Source organism: Papio anubis, chromosome 14 (assembly GCF_008728515.1).
Source record: "Papio anubis isolate 15944 chromosome 14, Panubis1.0, whole genome shotgun sequence".
Classification (NCBI taxonomy): domain Eukaryota; kingdom Metazoa; phylum Chordata; class Mammalia; order Primates; family Cercopithecidae; genus Papio; species Papio anubis.
In genome coordinates, this window is record NC_044989.1 from 68886521 (window position 1) to 68908698 (window position 22178).

Consider the following 22178-nt stretch of genomic DNA (forward strand, 5'->3'; position numbering starts at 1 on the left):
ATTTCCAACTTTCTAAAATGCAAATTAGATAACTTAAAAGCTGTTGATGCTACCCCAACATACACTTAATTCACTCTATATGTCCTAGGTATGACATATACATCCATTTGGGATGTTATCTCTGCATCCCTCTGCTTCCTCAACTTTTACTGCTCAACTATTCTTGCCAACACAGAAAGTCCAATCCTAAAAGAAGAGTAAGAATACTTCTCCTCTCAGTTTTCATGGCATCTTGTCCTTGTCTGTATCATACACAGAGTAGTATTTATCTCATGAGATTATGTTTGTTTCTTTGTTAGAACATCTCTTCCTACAGGCAGCAAGTATCTTGACAGCAAGGACTCTCATCTTTGTATCTTGCAACTTTGCTTAATAAATGAATGAACTTGAAATGAAACAAACTACCAGAGAAAGAAGTAGTGATTTCAGCTTTAGAGCGCTTTAATTCCAGACAGCCGTCTTTCTTAGATAATTTTAAATACAGATTGCTGAACCTACTGGGCTATTTGAAGTTGTTTCTATTTCTATGATTGTGGTTTTCAATGAGAAGGCAAAGTAAGTTTCTGGGACAAGACAAAATGGCTTATACATTTTTTGAAAGGTAAGTGTTCATTATGATCAACTTTACCAATAAACTTGACAGTTTTTGGAGAAATTAACAAATTCCTAGAAAGATACAACTTTAAGAAACATATACAAGAAAAAAATCAAAAATTGAGTTAATATAAGAGAAATTGAATACACAATTTAAAGCTTTCCACCAAAGAAATGATAGATCTGTTTGGTTTTAGTGGCAAGTTCTAACAAACATTTAAAGAAGAAACACTTCATTTTTACACAAACTACTCCAGAGAAAGTAAAAGAGGGTGTATTTCCCAATTCATGATGTGAGACCAGCACAAGCTTGATACCAAAACCCAGCAAGAATAATACAAGAATGAAAAAGTATAGGATAAGCTTACTTTTGAACATAGTTTTAAATATCCTGAGGGGGGGAAATGTTATGAGAATCAAGTGATAAATAAAAAGGAAAATATAATATGACCAAATGGGGTCTATCTAAGGAATGCATGTTTTAATATTAAAAAATAAATTCATTTACCATATCATCAGAATAAGTAGAAAAGCCATCTCCATAGATGACTAGAAAGAAAAAACCTGACAAACCAAAATCAGCATTCATTTATGAAAAAAACTGGTTATAAAGTAAGAATGGAAGGGAACTTCTTTAATTTCAAAAAGAATATCTACAAAAAGTGTATAGCAAATATTATACTTAAAGTAAAATATTTAAAATTTCCTTTTTGAAATCAGAAATGAGACAAGAATGCCTGTTATTACCACTTTGGTTCATCATTATGTGGAGATTCAAGACAGTATACTAAGATAAGAAAAGGAAAATGGATAAGAATTGCAAAGGAAGAAATAAAACTTTGTATTAACAGATGGTATTATTGTATATGCAGTAAATACAAGGTGGCCCACTGATGAGTTATAAATTTAAAAAGTGCTTAGGATGGTTATTGGATACAAAAATCAATATACAAAACCAACTGTATTTCTATATTCCAACATTAACCAGTAAGAAAATAAAATTTTTTAAAGATTATAACATCAAAAATAAAGAGTCCTTAGGAATAAATATAAAGGTGTAGAAACCTCTATGAAGAAAACTGTAAAACTTTAAATGTAAAATGAGAAAATATTTTTCAGAAAGACCTAAATAATTATGAAGATCAAATTGTTCATGATTGAATTATTCGATAGTGTCAAAATACCAGTTTTCCTCAAATGGATTTATATACAAACTGATTCAAAATCATATTAGCTTTTATAAAGAAATTTATAATGTGATTCTAAAATGTATATGGATTACAAAGGATAACAATAGTCATGACAGTCGTACATAATGAAGAATAGGTGGCAGGATGTGTTATACTTTATAGTTACTAAAGCAGTGTGGTATGGGCACAAAGATAAAGTAACATGACCAGAACAGAATGGTACTTCAAAATAGACTTATACATGTAAGGTGACATATTTATGAAAGGGGACATTGCAGGTATTAAGAAAAATGAATTTTTTCAATTAATTATAAGGGGATAAGTAGATATTCATCTGAAGAAAAAATAAAATGTGACCCTTATGTAACACCGTAGTCAAAAACTGAATTTCAGATGACTCATAGTACTAAATGTAAAAAACAAAGTAATATAGCTTTAAAAGTAAATATAAGGTCATTGTTTCATGATCTCAGAGCAGGGATTATTTTCTAAAACAAGAAACAAAAAATAATTCAAATGGAAAACATTTAATTATTTGACTACATTAAAAGTTAGGTGTTTTTAATCCATCGGTACACAACATTAAGAGAATAGAAAAGTGCAGAGTAAGAAAAAATACATTTACAACCCACATAATTGACAGTAGCATCTATCTAGCACACATGAAAAAATATTTTAAGTTGCTATTGCTTTTTGCTTAGTTACATACATAGCCTTTTTGCCCAAAAGGAAATCCAAATATTAAAAACATATGAAAAAGTAATCAGTGTCATTAGTAATCAGGGAAATTACACACACGTGCACACACACATAAACCTACAACCTTGAAGTAACTGTTTTCTCCTATTTATTCATTCAACAAATTCTTTTCCAAAGAATCATCAAATGCCAAGTGTTGATGAAACAGTGTTGAGATATACTTGTAGAACAAACATACTTGTATATATTTATTTATATTTTTGGAACAAAGCCACCTTTCATAACTCATGTCGTATATAATAATTCATGGCACTGTGGTGATAAGCCTTTTCATTTGTTAAAAAAAACTTTCGTAATGGAAAATTTTATCCATAAACACCAGTGGAGAGAATGTAGAATGAGTTCTAGTGAAATCCACCACCTAGTTTGTGCAGTTATCGACTCATGACCAATATTGTTTCATCAACCACCAAACCACTTGCTACCCCATCCCTGTATTATTTTTGAAGCAAATACCTAACCTCATATCTTTTCATCCCATTTTATCTATGAGTATCTTAGGATGTATCTTTAAAAATACATTATAAAAACCTACCACAACACTGTTATTAAATAAATCTTTAATATTATTCAGTATCCTGTCAAGTATCTACATTTCCCTATAGTGTCTTTTTTTTTCTTTCTTTTTTTTTTTTTTTTTTTTTTTACGGTTTATCTGAATCAGGATCTGCTTAAGTTCTATATGGCAAAAGATGGCCATGTCTCTTAATTTATTTAATCAATAGTTTTCATGTTTTTCCTTGCTATATATTTGTTGAAAAAAGATAATCATTTGTTCTGAAGAGGATTCCATCATTTGCATTTTGTTGATTGTATTTTCAGGATGTCATTAATCACATTCTCCTGTATTTCCTAATAATTTATAGTTTCAACTAGAGGGTTCATCAGCTATCAGTTCTAAAAATTGTGAAAATTGCCTGGTCCTTTGAATATTATTTCCCTCTTAGTCTCTAAAATGTTTTTACCTGAAAGTCTACTTTGATATTTATTAATGTTTGAGAATTGCTGTAATATCTGTTATAATTATCATTATTGATTTATAATTTAATTCCATGTGGTTATATGGCAAACACTTCGGAAATTAAATCTTTGGAAATTTATTGAGATTTGTTTTGGCCCAGCATATGGGTGACTTTTATTGAACATATGGTATGCACTTACATGTGTATTCTCTAGTTGCTGGAATGGAAGTAAGGTTTTATAAATGTCAATTTGGTAAAATGGTTATAGTGTTTTCAGATTTTTTTATATATTTGCTAGTTGATTTTTTTTCCTGTGGTTGTTCTGCTAGTTACTGAGAAAGGAATATTAAAACCTTCACTATGATTGTAGGTTTGTCTATTTCTCTGCTTAATTCTGTCTGTTTTTCTTAGTACTCCAGCTGTAAATTTGTCCTCAGTGAGAAAGCCATAAAAGTGGGAAATTTACTCAGAGCTGTATCTTTCTTCCACATGTTAACTCTCCAGTTTCTGCTTGCTTTTGGTAGCTATCCACTGCCTTCCGATTATTGTTTTTAATATTTTTTCCAGAGTGTAATTGTTACCTGTCAGAGTGTTGGTCCAATACAATCTACTCTGTCATTATTGAAAGTGGAATTCTTGTTTTGTCTAATATAATATAACTACCCAAAGTTATGTGGTTAGTGTTTGTGTAATGCCTTTTTTAATCCTTTTAGTTTCAACTTGTGTTCTTATATTTAAAACATGTCTTTTATAAAGAGCATATAGTTGGTTCATTGGTGTTTATTTTTAATCGAGTCTAATAGTCTCTGCCTTTTAGGTGGAGTATAGAGTCCATTTACATTTTCTTTTTTTTGAGATGGAGTTTTACTCTGTTGTCTTGGCTGGAGTGCATTGGCACAGTCTTGGCTCTCTGCAATCTCTGCCTTCCAGGTTCAGGCAATTCTCCTGCCTTAGCCTCCCGAGTAACTGGGATTATAGGCGCTCACCACCACGCCTGGCTAATTTTTGTATATTTAGTAGACATGGGGTTTCACTGTGTTGGCCAGGCTGGTCTCGAACTTCTGATCTCAAGTGATCTGCCCACCTCAGCCTCCCAAAGTGCTGGAATTACATGCGTGAGCCACCACACCAACCCCATTTACATTTAATACTATTAGTGATATATTTTAATTTTTACTTTTTTGTATTTGTTTTCTATTTATCCTACATATTCTTTGTTTTTTATTGTCCTCTTTTTGACTTATTTTGGATTAAGTGTTTTTCATTCTATTTTTTTCTCCTCTGTTAACTTTTCAGTAGCCACACTTTATTTCCATAGGCATCTGTGACTTATTACAATCTACCTTACTGTTGGTGCTTTTACCATTTCCCAAACCGTGCAGGAACCTTACATCACTTTGATTTCATTTACTTCCTCTTTTGTCTTTTTAAACCATTGTTATCATATAGTTATACCTTTGTGTATTAACTCACAAGACTTTGTAATTATTGTTTTAAAATTGTTTTAAGCATCAACATTCCCCTTATTTACATATTTATTATTTTGAGTGCCCTTTATTTCTTCCTAAACATTTATCCTTTCATCTGGGATCCTTTTCTTTTAATTTTAAAAACTTCTTTGGTTTTTTTTTTTTTTTTTTAAATTTTTGAGATGGAGTCTTGCTCTGTGCCCAGGCTGGAGTGCAGTAGCGTGATCTCTGCTTTCTGCAAGCTCCGCCTCCCAGGTTCATGCCATTCTCCTACCTCAGCCTCCTGAGTAGCTGGGACTACAGGCGCCTGCCACCACACCTGGCTAATTTTTTGTATTTTTAATAGAGACGGGGTTTCACTGTGTTAGTCAGGATGGTCTCGATCTCCTGACCTCGTGATCCACCCACCTCAGCCTCCCAAAGTGGGTTTTTCTTATAGTGAAGATCTACTAAAAAGAAATTCTTTACATTTTTGTGTGTCTGAAAGTGTTCTTATTTTAAATTTTTAAAGGCTCTTTTCACTAGGTATGTAATTCTAGCTTAGCATACTTTTTCTTTTATCATTTGTGTCATGCCATGGACTCTTGCATCCATAGTTTCTCTTGAAACTCAGTTGTCTATCTTATTATTGCCATTATATTTTTAAATCAATGTGCCTCTTCTTTCACCACTCTTAAGATTTTTATCTTTGCCTTTAGATTTTAACAGTTTAACTAACATGTGCCTAGGTATATTTTTCTTTGTATTCATCCTATTTGGGGGTTCACTGAGCTTTTTTGCAAGTTAATGCCTTTTATTAGTTTGAGGAGACTGCTTGTCTATTATCTCATCAGATATTGTGTCTATTTTATCTTTTCTCTCTTTCTTGTACTCCAATTAAACATATATTAAACCCTTTGACCATGTCCCACATATTTCTTCTAGTCTGCTGTTAAACCCATTCATGGAGTTCCTAGTTTCAGATACTGTATGTTCCAGTTCTAGGATATTTATTTAATTCTTCTTCCTCTCCCTCTCCCTCTCCCTCTCCCTCTCCCTCTCCCTCTCCCTCTCCCTCTCCCTCTCCCTCTCCCTCTCCTTCTCCTTCTTCTCCTTCTTCTCCTTCTTCTCCTTCTTCTCCTTCTTCTTCGCCAGTTCTAATTTTGGTGAAACTATCCATCTTTTAATTCATTTTCCCCAATTTTCTACTCTTTTTTTAAAAAACATATTAATCTTAGTTGTTTTAAAGTTCTTATTTGTGAACCAACATTTCTGGTTCTGCTTTTTTTTTTTTTTTTTTTTTCCTTGATTGTTGGGTCATATTTTTCTGCCTCTTTGTGTCTAGCAACCCTTTATTGCAATTCTAACATTTTTTAATAAAAAGAACTATAGGTACCCTAGATGTTATCTTCCATTAGTAAGGATACCACCTCTACTTGGCAGGTAGCGGCTAGTCATCTCTGTCCAGTCGGAAATTTAGACAGATAGTAGCTAGTTTGGAGTTTTATTAAAACTCAGTACACTTTTGTTTTATTTCTGCTTGTTTGGCAGGGCTTTCCCAACTTTCATGTGACAAGCAAGTCTCTGTATCCTTAGCTATAAAACTTTACCTGATTTCAAACTATACTCTAAGGCCATAGTCACCAAAACAGCATGGTACTGGCATAAAGATAGGCACATAGACCAATGAAACAGAATAAAGAACCCAGAAATAAACCCCTATTACTTACAGCCAACTGATCTTCGATAAAGCAAACAAAAACATGAAGTGTGGAAAGGATACCCTATTCAACAAATGGTGCAGGAATAATTGGCAAGCCACATGTAGGAAAATGAAACTGTATCCTCATCTCTCACATTATACAAAAATCAACTCAAGGTGGATCAAGGACTTAAATCTAAGACCTGAAACTATAAAAATTATAGAAGATAACATTGGAAAACCCCTTCTAGACATTGGCCTAGGCAAGGATTTCATGACCAAGAACCTAAAAGCAAGCACAATAAAAACAAAGATAAATAGCTGGGACTTAATTAAACTAAAGAGCTTTTACACAGCAAAAGCAACAGTCTGCAGAGTAAACAGACAACCCACAGAGTGGGAGAAAATCTTCACAATTTGTACATGTGACAAAGGACTAATATCCAGAATCTACAATGAACTCAAACAGATTAGCAAGAAAAAACAAACAATCCTATCAAAAAGTAGGCTAAGGACATGAATAGACAATTATCAAAAGAGGATATATAAATGGCCAACAAACATATGAAAAAAATGCTCAATATCACTAATGATTAGGGAAATGCTAATCAAAATACTAGTGATCAGGGAAATGCTAATCAAAACCACAATGCAATACCACCTTACTCCTGCAAGAATGGCCATAATGAAAAAATAATAGATGTTGGTGTGGATGTGGTGAAGAGAGAACACTTCTACACTGCTGGTAGGAATGTAAACTAGTACAACCACTATGGAAAACAGTGTGGAGATTCCTTAAACAACTAAAATTAGAACTATCATTTGATCCAGCAATCCCACTACTGGGTATCTACCCAGAGGAAATGAAGTCATCATATGAAAAAGATACTTGCACATGCATGTTTATAGCAGCACAATTTGCAATGGCAAAAATGTGGAACCAACCCAAATGCCCATCAAGAAATGAGTGGAAAAAGAAACTGTGAGATATATCTGTGTGTGTGTGTGTGTGTGTGTGTGTGTGTGTGTGTATGATGGAATACGACTCCACCATAAAAAGGAATGAATTAATGGCACTTGCAGTGACCTGGATGAGATTGGAGACTATTATTCTAAGTGAAGTATCTCAGGAACTGAAAACCAAACATGTTATGTCTCACTTGTATGTGGGAGCTAGGCTATGAGGATGCAAAGGCATAAGAAAGAAAGACACAATGGGCTTTGGGAACTCGGGGAGAAAGTGGGAAGGGTGTGAGGGATAAAAGACCACAAATTAGGTGCAGTGTATACTGCTCGGGTGATGGGTGCACCAAAATCTCACAAATCACCGGTAAAGAACCTACTCATGTAGCCAAATACCACCTGTTCCCCAATAACCTATGGAAATAAAAAATTTAATAAAAAAGAAGATCTTGCCTGTCAACTAATTTATTCTTTTTGTGCTGTCCACTACTGTTTATCAAAGACTCACTCAATTTAATGGATGTCATTAGTTTAAGGCACTTGTCTGAATTAGAACATTGGATACTTAATGTCCAGTGATTGCTGTTCCTACCTCTGACTCATTCAGTTCCTCTGATGAATAATAGGATTTTATGCAGTGCGTATTCCTGTTCTTACTTGTTGAAGAAAGCACTTATCTTAGAATATAAACAGATATGAATGGAGTCTATTTTCAGCCAACTTGGTGTAAGAATGTAAAGTCACACTCGTGTACATTGCCTTGGATTACAAAACCTTAGGCTGCCATGTGTCATGCAGATGAAAATGTCGGTGTCTTGATGTCTTTCAGAAGCTAGTGTCATTTTTAAAATTATAATGTTTTCTGAGAGGGAAGGCCTTAGGAGGTGTGTCAGTTATCAACTGTAAGTGCTCTCAGTGTAATATTGAATCTGCAACATGGCCTGTGTATGTGAAAGAACACAATGTTTTACCACAAGCACAATATCATTTTCTCAAGACATATAGGTGATAGTGAGTAAATTAATAATTTTTTATTTGCTGATCCTGGTATGATCTAAAATTTTTTACTAGTTCCTTTTCTATTTTTGGAAAGTGTTCCAAGTCGTCATAAGGTTATCTTAATTGACAGAAAGTACAATCTGTCCTTGGTGTCTGCAGGGGATTGGTTCCAGGACCCCAGGGCATACCAAAATCTGGGGATGCTCAAGTCCCTTATGTACAATAGTATAGTATTTGCATATATCCTACACACATCCTTCCATGCACTTTAAATCATCTCTAGATTCCTTAAAATACCTAATAAAATGTAAATACTATGTAAATCGTTATTGTACTATACTGTTTAGGGAATGATGACAAGAAACAAAAGTCTATACATGTCGAGTAAGGATGCAATCATTGTAGGCCTAACTACATTTTCAATCTGCAGTTGGTTGAATCTGCAGATGCTGAACCCCGCTATGAGGGCTGACTGTATCTGCAGATGTACACTTCAAGCTGCAAGATAATGATTTTTAGAGACCTCTTAACAAAAAATAAGAATGTGTGTTGTTTATTATAAATCCAGATTCTATTTCATGAAACAAAAATAGATCTTCATAAGGAGACCTCTAGTTGTCAGGTAGTTAAGATTTTCAGAATCAGTCGTGGGATGCTATCAATCTATTTGTAGTTAAGAATAGTCAAAGTTGGCTGGGCATGGTGACTCACGCCTGTAATCCCAGCACTGTGGGAGGCTGAGGCGGGCAAATCACCTGAGGTCAGGAGTTCAAGACCAGCCTGTCCAACATGGTGAAACTCCGTCTCTACTAAAAATTAATTGATGTGGTGATGCACACCTGTAGTCCCAGCTACTCAGGAGGCTGAGGCAGGAGAATCACTTGAACCCAGGAGGTGGAGGTTACAGGGAGCTGAGATCACACCACTGTACTCCAACTTGGGTGACAGAATGAGACTCCATCTGAAAAAAAAAAAAAAAGAATAGTCAAAGTTGACAGCACCTTAATCCATTTTTATAGGTTCTGCATATATAGAAAGTAACTTATCATTTGCCATGCTTACAGTTCTTTAATTGTGTATAAGAATATGATCTTGGAAAAAAAGTATCTTAAATATTAATCACTTGCTACACAGTTTTATATATGACTTGTCTATAATTTTTTTTAAACTTCATTTAGAAATAACAGTAACAACAACAATTATATTCATGTAGGCTTGACAAAATTTACTGGAATGTCTTCTGTGGTTTTGTTTTTCTTTTTCATTTATTTTAATGTGCATTCATTTTCATAATAATAAATTTGTTCTTTGTTATATTTACTGTTAATTACACATAGATAAAAATTTTCAGAGTTCTTTTGGCATACATAGTAAATTGTAGTGATTATCAGGTAACAAATGAGTACTTTTTACTATTTTATGCTGGTTTACTTGATTTTTATTTAATAAAGACCATATTTAAACATTTTCCTTTTTCTTCTGAATTTTGAGACCTAGATATGTGATAATAATGGGATTTATGGTTTTGCTTTGGGTTTTAAAATACATACTGAATTTCAAAAATGCAAGATAAACTAGTTTGTTTTGATGGGACAAAAATATAGTATGTTCATGTCTTCAATGGGTAAATATTGAGCATCTAAAGTGTTCTAGTAACTGATCTAGGAGCTGATGTAAAACAGTTCTTTTTTTTCTCTCTCTTCAGCTTTTATTTTGAGTTCTGGGGTACATGTGCAGGATGCACAGCTTTGTTACATAGGTAAACATTTACTACGATGGGTTGCTGCACAGATCAACCCGTCACCTAGGTATTAAGCACAGCATCCATTAGCTATTCTTCCTGATGCTCTCCCTCCGCCTATCCCCCCACCACCCACCACCCACCACCCACCACCGACCACTGACAGGACCCAGTGTGTGTTGTTCCACCCAATGTGTCCATGCGTTCTCATTGTTCAGCTCCCACTTGTGAGTGAGAACATATGGTATTTGGCTTTCAAACAGTTCTTTAGGTTCATTTACAATCATGGTGTTAAGTTAGCAAATCTTTGGAAGTAAATACAACTAAAAACTATTACTCTGTTGTTGCTACCACTGTCTAGTTAATCTTTAGGTACTCCTTTATGACAAAGTGACAAAGTGATAAAGTGTTTTTAAATTAGCAGACTTAGGTTCTAGTTATGGTTATGCTAATTCTGTAGCATGACTTTGCATCAGCTAGTTGATTTTCCTGGGTTTCAGTTTCTTGTGAAAACATGAAAAATACAGAGGTAGATTGCTTGTGCTCTGGGGGGTCTTCAATTCACTATGGAGAAATCTAGAGCAGAGAGCAGTAGCTTCATATTCATAAAGTCAGCTCAGTTATGTGCGTGGCTACCCTTCCTTAGCCTTCTTTTCTGTCTCCTCTTTTTCTTCCGTACTTGTAAATATTACAGAGCCACAGGGCTCAGTTCTCAGATGTCTTCCTTTCTGTTCTTATTTCTTAGGTGAGCTAATTCTATTTAATGGTTCAGATTCATATGTTTAAATGCCTCCACTTTCTATAATAGGTAGATCAAACTTACCACCTCTAAGTCAGAACTCTTGATTTTTATCATGAAAACAACTCTTTTGCAAGTGTTCTTTACCTCTGTAAATGACTCCACCATTCACATAGTACTCAGGTGCTTCAGCAAGAAGCACCTTTGACTCTTCTCTTCCCTTCACATCATTCATTCAATCTATCAGCAGCCCTTGCCATTTTAACCTTTGAAATATAATAGGAGCCTGCTCATTTCTTAGGTCTCTACCTTCACCCTCTACCACCCCAGTCATAACCACCATCCTCTCTTGCCTGGAATACTGCAGTAGTTTCCCAACATCCCTGTTTTCTCTTTTGTCCTCATGTAGTTCATTCTCCTCATAGCAACCGGAGCAATTCTTTAAAGATAAGTCGTTTCATGTTATCTTCTTACTCATAGCTTTCCAGTGGCTTCCTATAACAAACTTTATCATGGCTTATAAGTTCTCTGACTTCATTTCCTACTATTTTCCTTTTTACTCATTCCCCTTGAAGTGTATCAGTCTTCATTATGTTTTTGTGTTTTACCCAATATCCTAGCTTGTTTTCACATCAGGGCCTTAACAAATGTAAGGACATTTGCTATTTCCTCTTCCTGAAGTGTTCTTCCTTCAGATATGTATGTGATATACTTCCTCAGAAATGCCGTCTCTGACCTCTCTACCTATACGTTCAGTCACTCTCTATGTCCCTCTCTTTATTTTTCTTCATAGCAATCACTTCCTGAAATTATAAATACATATTTGTTTCCTGTCTTATCCACCAGCATATAAACCCCGTGAAAGCAGAGACTCTCTGCTTGTTTACTACTAACTGAGTCTCTGGAACCTAGAACAGCGCTTGGCATATAGTAGGTATTCAGTGAATTTTTATTGATAGAGTGAAATGGATGGCAATAGGACTGTTTTATTTATTTCTGTTTAAACATTGTTTGTAGGAGCATCATCAGGCAATATTAGAAAGGGCCAAATTTTCCATTGGTTCATTATAATTACAAGGATTTATAACTTTGTCATAATGTAAAAATTTATAAACCACTATGTCCTTACAGTATTTAAATATGCTGTTATCTAAATTTTTGTTACTTAGGCACCTACATCATTAAAAGCAGAATAATGTTTTTGAAAATACATATTTTAAAATATAACAGCTCACAAAAATCTGATGTGGTTATGGTTGTATAGCTTTATGTTTAGATCTCAAACTGTTAATAATTAACAACAATGAAAAAAACAAAAAGGACTTTGAGACAGACTGAATTACAGAAAATGCCATTTGAGAAAAAGGTTGATGTAAATCTTTTATGAATGAGCTCTGATTAAGTAATCCCCTTCATTGTTAGGAAAAAGATCTTGTGGAATTTGGCATTGCCTTTGAAAGTTCAAATGCTCATATTCCCCCGAAGAGCTGTACAGAGTTGCCATTTAGCTTTGACTTAGGGTTACATGCAAAAGGTATTTTGTCTTGTTATGAAATAACTGACTTTTGAAAATGGAATATGCATAGACGGATGTTAGAAAATATTATATAAATGTGTGAGATATGACAGGGAAAATATTCAACAGGAATTTTATATATTATTGAAGGAAAAATTCAGCTATTTAATATTAATTGACAGTGATTTTTACTAGCACATAGGATTTCTAGCCGTTGTTGGATATCTTAAAGTAAAATTGATTTTTATGTCTATCTGAATAACTGATATCTCTAAAATGCTTAATAGCGTACAGATTTTTATACACACTACTTTAACCCTTGGAACAATCTTATTTGAGATAGACAGTGTTATCCCTCCTTTTCAGATGAGGAAAGAGAGTTGGTTCAAAGGAGTTGCCCTAACTTGTACAACAATAAATAGTAGAATTTGAATTAGGCTCAGCTCTTCTGATCCTAAAATCTGAGCTCCTTCCACAACAAAATGCTGGTGATCCAAAGTTTAAATTGCCAGATGAGAACAGGCCCAAGACACTGTGGCATCTGTGTCTTCAGCATTCGTGAAGGACTCCTGGTGTTTCTGGTTGACCTGAGTGATTGATTGACTAGAGCTAAGTGTCTTACAATGCTGAGCAGTCTGTATCTCAGGAATCTGATTGCAATAGAGTCTGATTAATATGAGTGTATTTCCTGAGGAAGTAATATGCAGTGTTAATGGCAGGAAATTCTGACATATTTTAGTCTTGGGTTTGTGTAACACGATTCAATGAGTACTTTGATTGTTAACTTTATAGGTGTGAGTGCAGAGCAATTTCAGCACATTGACAGTATATTTAACCTAATGAGAATAGCCATTCTCTGGAATATATCCCACAGAAAAACTGTTTTTCAAAGGGTAGCTTTCTGAAAAATCATTAAAATCTATAGATTAGGGTTTACTAAAAATAAAAAATTATAAGTGTTAGCATTAACTCGAGAAAGTTTTAGTCCAGAAATTATTAGAAACTGTTTTTTGTACTCCAACCAGTGAGCATTTTAAACTTCTGGTTTGTGTTGCAAATGATGGAATCCATGTAAGTGTCCATCAGTGGATGAAGGGGTAAAAAAAATGTGGTATATATACACAATGGAATGTAATTCAGCCTTTAAAAAGATAGAAATGATATCGTTTGTGATAAGGTAGATGAACCTAGAGAACATTATGTTAAGTGAAATATGCCAGGCACAGAAAGGCAAATACCACATGGTATCACTTATATGTAGAATCTAAGAACTTCCCACGCATAGAAGAGGAATGGTGGTTACTATAGGCTGGGAGGAGGGGTGGGTTGGAGAGGTATTGGTCAAAGGATACAAAACTCATTTTGAAAACTCATGTGTAAGATTATTTTAAAACATTTTTTGAAGGAAAAAGGTTGATTATATTCTAGTAGATGGATTGATCTGTGAAAACTATAATTGAAAACCAGCTGGAGAGAGCTACATTTGTAGGTGCTATGAAAGACATTAAAAAGTTTAAGAAAAATCTCATGCCCTCCAGCTGCTCATTTGACAGATGATAGAGATAATGCATACATGTACAAGTGTGTGTTTGTGTGTGTGCTGAAAATTTAGATGATAGGACAAGAAATGGCATGGTAGGTACCAAGTGGTAAACATAGACAATACATTCTGGAGCTATTTCCCAGTGATTATCAAAGTTACTTTCATGAAAGAGATATGATTTGAACTTAGGTAGTAGTACAGAGTTAGAATATACTTGGCAAAAAAAGCTATGAACAAGTTCCTAAAAACGGGAAAAAATCACAAAGTACTCCCCTAGAGTAGAAACAAAAGATTGAGCTGCTAATAAAGGTTGGCACTGAGATTATGAAGGACCTTGAAGGAAAAGATAATTTAAGAAATTTAACTTTCAGAAGACTCAGTTTATCATTTAAATTTTTATGTAAACTAAACATATCTAAAATTTGTTTTTGAGTGTGTGATTTTGTGTGTGATAAACTATCTTTTCTGTTTGGGCTCATTTTCTTATTAAAGTCCATCTATTCTGTGAGTTCTGTTTATCATCAAAGAGAATAAATACCCCAACAGCAAATTTTTGAGCCTGTCATAGATATTCTTTTCCTTCAGTTTTGGTGAAATAGCTGGCAAAGTCTTACTGATATTATTTCTTTTGCTTTAGGTTGGAAGTTCATTGTCCAGTTGAAAAACACCAACTCAGCTAGTTTCTTTGGTCTGCATTACAGTCTTTTACCTGTCTTTTTATGAAAACAGCAAGTTCTAGGAAAGGATGGAAGATTCTCAAAGAAGCAATTTTCCCCTTCTGAGGCAGATGAAAACCTGTACATGTACCTGAAATTTTTTTCCCATTTTTAAAATATAAAATTTCACATTACATTTTCTGCTCTTCCTTTTTGGAATGATTAAATGTAACACTTCTTTCATAGTTTTTTGTTCACTTATTCTGAAATGGCTTGCCTTTTCCTAAGTAGTATATGAGGTTGGCGGATGTAGATGGTGCATACGAGTGCAACTGTGAATGTTTTCCAAGGTAATAGAGAATGAGGAACTACCTTCTGAAACTTTAAGTTGAACCCCAGTCCCCCACTTTGTGATACTCTGTCTTCACTTTCTCTTTTTAAAAAGTTACTCTCCTTTTTAATCTTTCTGGCCTGACAACTGATGTCAGCAGTTGTTTAATTGGTATTTGGTGCTTAAACCATACTTGAGTCTCTAACTCCTTAGGTTTCATTACTGTACTTTATTTAAAAAGCCTGACATTTAGTTACTTGAGCATTTCTAAAGCAGCTTTTGAAGTAGCAAACAATTAAGACTATATTTAACTTTTCAGTTATCCTAGTTAACTGTGAAGGGCAAAGCAGGAAAAGAGAACTGCTTGGTACCTGAAGCAAACATATTAAAAGAAGGAGGAAAAGCCTTATTCTGAAATGATTATAGATAGATAATAACAGTAAGACAGCCATACAGAATGTTAACACTTGAAAAATCTTGATGAAGTTTTATGGAATTTCAGTGTACTAGTCTTGGTTGCTTTTTAAAGTAGGTATGACATTTTTTCAAAATAACATGTTACTGGAAATAATCTCAAATGACTAGTAACCATTTTTTCTAAAGTAAAGATGAAAAATATCTTTGGTATTAATGTTCCTCATTTTTATCTTTCTCCGTTCCTGATGCCCAGCATTAATTATACTTTAATAAAGACTGAATTTAATTAAGTCAGTGGCCTGCACCAGCATGGTCAGTGTAGGAAAGATCTTCCTACAAATCATCACCATAGCTTTGTTCATTTGCAGCTGTCTTCACAACTAAGTTGTCCAGCTTATTTTTTTCAAGTTTAAATTTCTTTTTCATCAAAAGGTCAAATTTGGGTTAATTATGCTAAACACACAATCTTGTATAGAATCTTTTTTCCACTTTTCAAAACTGTTGAATTAGGACCTTAATTAACTGTGGAGTTACACTTTTGCACTGTGTTTAATGCTCGCATTGTAGGAAAAGTTACCAGAAAGAAGAGAGATTAGGGATGAGTGTCACACTGACACAAGGCCTGGCATGTAATAAGTATTCTGTAACTGTTTCTTGAACTAATAATGAAGGAATCAAAGGCTGACATTATTTATTTACCACCTACAAAGCCCTTAGATTAAAGATTATTGTGCATTATCTCATGAATCCTCACAACAGCTTCATGTGAGTATGGGTTCTGTTGTTATCCCCCTTTTACAAATGGGAAAACTGAAGCTCAGACAGCATGCACGAAGGTGGCTGAGTTAGGATTCTAATGGGGTCTTTCTGACTGTAGTCACTAACCTCACACTTTCAATCATAGCATTTCTACCTATAGAATGTTTTACTTCGTTTGAGAGTCACTTCATAAGAAAGAGGGTGTTTAGTTGTTGGTTTGGGGAGGATTAATTGTAATTAATCTTGGCTGAGGAGAGAGGATCTCCCTTTTCTTGGTTTTTGAATTGAAACTGTTGTCCAATATGATAGCCACTAGCCACATGTGGCTGTTTACATTTAAATATGAATTAACTAAATACAATTTAAAATTCATTTTCTCAGCTTTATTACCCATATTTCAAGTGTTCAGCAGTCACATACAGTTAGTGGCTTTATTGGACAACACGGAGCAAATTTCCCTCATCACAAAAAGTTCTGTTGGATAGCATTACAGAGGCTCCAGGGTTATCAGTTGAAACTCTTGAAAGTAACACTACTTAAAACCTATCTTGGAAAATAGATTTCATGATTATTCCAGCTCTCAAAAGCAGTAACACTCTATTTTTCTTGGGTTGTATCAATTAATTTAAATTTGTATATTTGTAATTACTTCCTATTACCCAACAAATTATGATGAAGGGGCAGGAAATTAGGATGGGCTGAGTGACCCATACCTGCAGTCCTAGCTATACTCAAGAGGCTGAGGTGGGAGGATAACCTGAGCTCAAGAGTTTGAGGCTGCAGTGAGCTATGATTGTGCCCTGCAGTCTAGCCTGAGTAACAGAATGAGACCTGTCTCTAAGATAGATGGATGGATGGATGGATGGATAGATAGATGGATAGATAGATAGATAGATAGATAGATAGATAGATAGACAGACAGACAGACAGACAGACAAAGGAAGTTAATATTTGGAGCAAATATAATAGGCAATACTGGAAACAAGAAGACAAATATTTTTCAAGCAGATGGTTCTGTGTTGTTAGAAATTATTTTACTTTGTTTACTAATATCACAATAGTGTCGAAGGCACAGAGGAAATACAATATTTTTAAAGTATAATTTTTATTATGAAATATTTTAAACACATTATACTTTTTTAAATGGTGAAAAAGCAGTTGAATACTTTTTTTACAATAGACTTATAAAGGAATTTATAAGTGGAACATTTAATCACCTGATTATTTCAGAAATATTTTAAGAATGTAGTCCACAATTTTGCCTGGACGTCTGTCTTAATATGGTCATCACCCAAGTTGGAAAGCACAAACCCTGGGCATGAACTTCATCTCCTTAGGCTCACATTGCTCATCTCTCACCAGGAGGAGGCAGAGTATCTGCTCTGAGATCATTCCTAGGACGTATTTACATCCTATGACTCAGACTAGATTCAGGGCTAGAGATCCACTTCCTGAGACTGGCCATTTTTCTCCATTGCAGTAGATGTGGAATTATAGGGTTGAATGGGAGGATTTATAGAAAAATTTAAAGTCGTATTTTGCCTGTTATATAATTTTTTTTTAAATTGCCTTGTCCTATGAAAAGATTTAAAAAATGAAGAACAAATGTTATTTCGCCTGAGAAAGGGAAGATTTAAGGCTTAGCTTAGTTTCTGTGCCCTAAAAGATATATTATAAGGAGTATTTCCTGTCTTCACAGAAGATGTTATTATTATTCAGTGAAAAAAATGTTTGTTTAATGTCTGCTTTGCTCCTGCCCCCAGACTCTGTCTCCTTAGGGGCAAGAATGTGTATCTGGTTAAATATTTTATCCTCAGTGCCTGCTTAGAGCCAGAATATAGTGAAACATTCAGCCAATATTTGCTGAATGAAAAAATGAACATTTGTCATGTAAAAATAATAACTCCTGACACAGGTATATTTGAAAGTTGTCACCTCAGCACATATCTGTTGTTAGTGTACCCCAGCTCTGCTTCATCAGTTCCCTAAGAAAGGGGTACCAGACAGTTTGGTCATGTTGCCTTGGATTTTACTGCTGGGACATTTGGAAAATGTCTTGTACATGTAGGGTACCCAAACATTTGTTTAACAAAATAATAGAAGGGATTGTAAGTACGTGTAATCAAAAATAGATCTTCAAACACTAATTTTTGTTTGACTCCAGAATATGTTATCTGAATTTATCAACAAAATTAACTTTTGTGTTTTTTTCATAACAAGTGATTGGTGTTCTTTTGAAAGAATACTGCTTTCTTTAGATTCAAGAAGAGCCTTAGAATTTTTTAATACTGTATGCACATACATACTTATATACATATTTGATATTTGTGTCATGAGTTTTGGATTCTGTTTTATATTTTAATATATGTGATACATGACAGTTTAGAAATATGATATATTTTGGAAATACATATTTTGTCTTTTCCATCTTTCTAGAGTATAAGTTCTTGAGGTAAGAACTTTGTCTTCTTCATCACTCTATCTTTGCATCTAGAAATGTGCCTGGCGTGGAGTAGGCACACAGGAAATATTATAATTACACAACAAATGCTTTTTCATAAGAGGTCTATTGGATCCTAAGTTTGTTTGTAAGTTAGTCAGTGTTCTAGTTTAGTGTAAATAGTCATCAATTTTTAGTAATTGGAAGACTAGCTCTTATTTTTGCATTCTTCTTTCAGGAAGAATCCTCAGCACAAGATAGAATATAGACATAGTACGCTTCCAGGTAAGTAATTTTACTTCAGGAAATTCAAAATGAAACCTTTAAGTGGTTCTCCTGTTAAACCTAGATAGTTTCCAGTTATTGTGAAAATATTTAAAAATCTCTGCTTCTGTGAATTTGTTGAATTGCTGATTTTAATGATTTTTCTTAAAAAAAAAAACAAAAAAACTGCAACCCTTTGATATAGCAAATGCTTTCCCCATTGTCCACAATATATATTTGCCTTGTATCTCTTAGGATTCTTTTACTTGCAAGTACCTGAAAACAAAATCTTAAACTGGCCTAAATGATAATTGACTTCTATAACTAAAACATCCAGAGCTAGGGCTGGATTTATATAAGTTATATTGCGTTGGCTCATTAATAATGTCAATAGTGTCCCCCAGGACCCAAATGTTTTCCTTCATTCTGTCTTTAGAGGGGTCATTATCATCCTAAGGCTGGCTCCTCTTCCAGTGAGGGACTTTATGTATCCTTATTCAGCTGGGACGATAATCACCTGTAAAGAGCATAAACAACTTTGACCCTCATGATTCCTGGGAAAAATCAGAAAATTCACTTTTTATTACTGGATTAGATCACATTCTTAACCTTGATCCAATCACCATGGCCACTGATTAGTTTGTACCACTTCTGAAACCAGAGTGGAGTCACTTTCATCAGAACCACAGCCATCTCCAATAAAAGCTAGAGCTTTGAGGAAGGGAGCAGGGGGGAGAGACACCAGAGAAGCAACCATCAAATGTCCATCTCTCCTACTTACCTCAATCTGTTTTACCTTCTGTTTCTTATGCTTCTAAACTGTAACATTTTTCTTCTTTAATAAAATCTGGCTTTTTCATATCATTCATATAATACAGAGGCTGATTCAGCACATAATATTTCTGCTCACAGAGTGAGAAAATAAAATGCATACTATCAAGGCTGTGCTCACTTGATTTATATGTGCATACAAACAGCTGACTTGTAATCAAGTAAGTGATGAAAGTAAATGATTTCACTATACAGGAATTCCATTTGATATTTCTTATTGAAACACACTTTAGTGCTTTAGTACTCCAGACATAAAAATATTCCCTTTATCTGAGCTAACATAGTATGGAGGTTACATGTTATATATTATACTTTCTTTACTGTGCTCATATCTCATGATGTGGCAGTTATGGTAGTTTAAGTGTCTTCCTTTCTAGCAATAATGTAATTGTATTTGATTAAAAGTGTATATTGTTCACACATTGTAGCATTGTCCCATGCAAGAGCATTTGACACATTTATATAACTTAATAGAAATAGGAAATATTTACCTAAAAACTATGAATACATCATATAGCATAGTTAAAAATATCTGAATTTTTGTTGAAAATTTCTTGAAATTATTGAAGTATTTTTTGAATGAAGAACATATTTTAAGACAATTAACTTTTTAAAGAAAAACTTTATTTTATTGAAAAGATCATTTTTAATAGAAGTATATATATTTTAAAGGAGTAAGTTTAAGGCTATAGGTTTAGTCTTACATTTTTAATGTACTTTCAGAAGTTGCTATGTGGCAATATAGTCAGAACATCTCTTACCCTACAAAATCTAAAAATTGGGGATTTTGAGTATTTCAAATATTAAATGTTGAGGTATCATTGTATTTTTCTGATTTAGAGATACCTAATAAAGAATTCTAACATACTTGTTTTTCTTGTATCCCAAATCATTAAGATTTAACAGTACCCCCAAATCTTAATCTCAGCTATGTATTGATTCATTTACTCACACATTCACATATTCATTTGTTGAATGTCTTCCACGTGAGAAAAGCTACAGAGAGATGAGAACCAGCTCATAATTGTGGTTATGGGAACCAGCTCTGGCTCTCCCCACTTGCGGTGAGATGCTCTGAAGTCTCTGGGGAAAGAGAGGGAGTACTTTCTGCTGGGGATTATCAGGTAGACTTGATATGAGAATTTTAAGTAAAAGTTGGCCTTTAAGAGGGTAGGATTTCAATCACTTTTGTTTCTTTGCTGTGTAGGAGGTTGGTATAGTACACCACAGGCAAAGTGAATAATAGATCAATCAAGGACTTCAAGGTAGAAGTGTTGTAGTTGGAGTTAGCAAGTGGATCATTTTAACTGATGTGGGAAGTTAAAATCTCTATAGTTGCTTTGGATGTTGCTAAAAGGGTGTATTGAAGCTAGATTATGGAAACTCTCTATGGCCAGACCAAAGACATGGGCACTTTGGCACATAATGATGAGCCAGTATTTTACCAAAATCAAGCTGGTGATAAACAGTTTGAATTAGAGGGGAAGCCTGGAGATTAGTTAGGTAGAATAAAGGGCTAGAACTAGGGCAGCTGTCATGAACATGGAAAGGTTGGACTGGATATAAGAGGGATTTTTGAAGGATGAATCAAGAGGATTTACCAACTAATCAGTTGACTATGATATGGGGATGAGGTAAATGAAGTCAGGATGACTCAGGATTATAGTACACATTATCAGGAGACTGGACAAGGCACACGATAGAGAATAGGGTGAACTAGGGAGTTTTGTTGTTTTTGCTTTCATTTAAACATTGAATTTGAGGTGGGGGTATCATAAGAACATATATAACAAGATAATGCAATTATTAATATAGTGCCAACATTAAAATAACTAAACTGTTACTGTTTAATTTCTGATTTGTAATACCCCTAAAACACTTTCATCTATAGAGTGCTTCTATACATGTAACAGTTTATATAGTGCATTCTGTTTCTTGTAGGTTTGACTCCTGTCATTTGTTACGTTTCTTGTATATATAATTGGTTTAAAATTTTATTTAACTTTCCACACTTTTTCACAGTGCTACAATGTTTGCACAAGTTATTGAATGCTAAAGTAACCAGTGCCAGGAAGATTTTGTTTTATTCTTTTTTAGCTGCCTCACCTGTTGACAACATTTAAAGGAAATTATCATCAATATTTTATGTAATTATTAGGGTCCTCCTTTCTGGCCTCTATTATTATGTGATATGTATTATTCTAGGTGATTGATACCATTCATGACTGAAAATTTAGAATGGTCCACTGATAGCTACTTTAATGTTTCTCTATTTCTACAATTGTATACAAGTATGTGCTTATATATACTCTTTTATTCAGAAG

General features: G+C 34.1%; 1 protein-coding gene across 2 annotated transcripts in view; it reads left to right on the plus strand.

Annotated features, from left to right (window-relative positions):
• Positions 1-22178, plus strand: part of APLF (aprataxin and PNKP like factor) — a 97463-nt gene that overhangs the window by 68710 nt on the left and 6575 nt on the right. The window contains exons 9-10 of one of the 2 annotated variants that reach the window (XR_001894227.3): positions 14794-15162; positions 18998-19044. Coding sequence is in view for 1 of the 2 variants with exons in the window: in XM_003908753.3 (XP_003908802.2) it covers positions 18998-19044 (47 nt within the window). In the remaining variant the exon portion in view is untranslated. The remainder of the gene's footprint in view (positions 1-14793; positions 15163-18997; positions 19045-22178) is intronic. The other variant, XM_003908753.3, reaches the window with a different exon arrangement.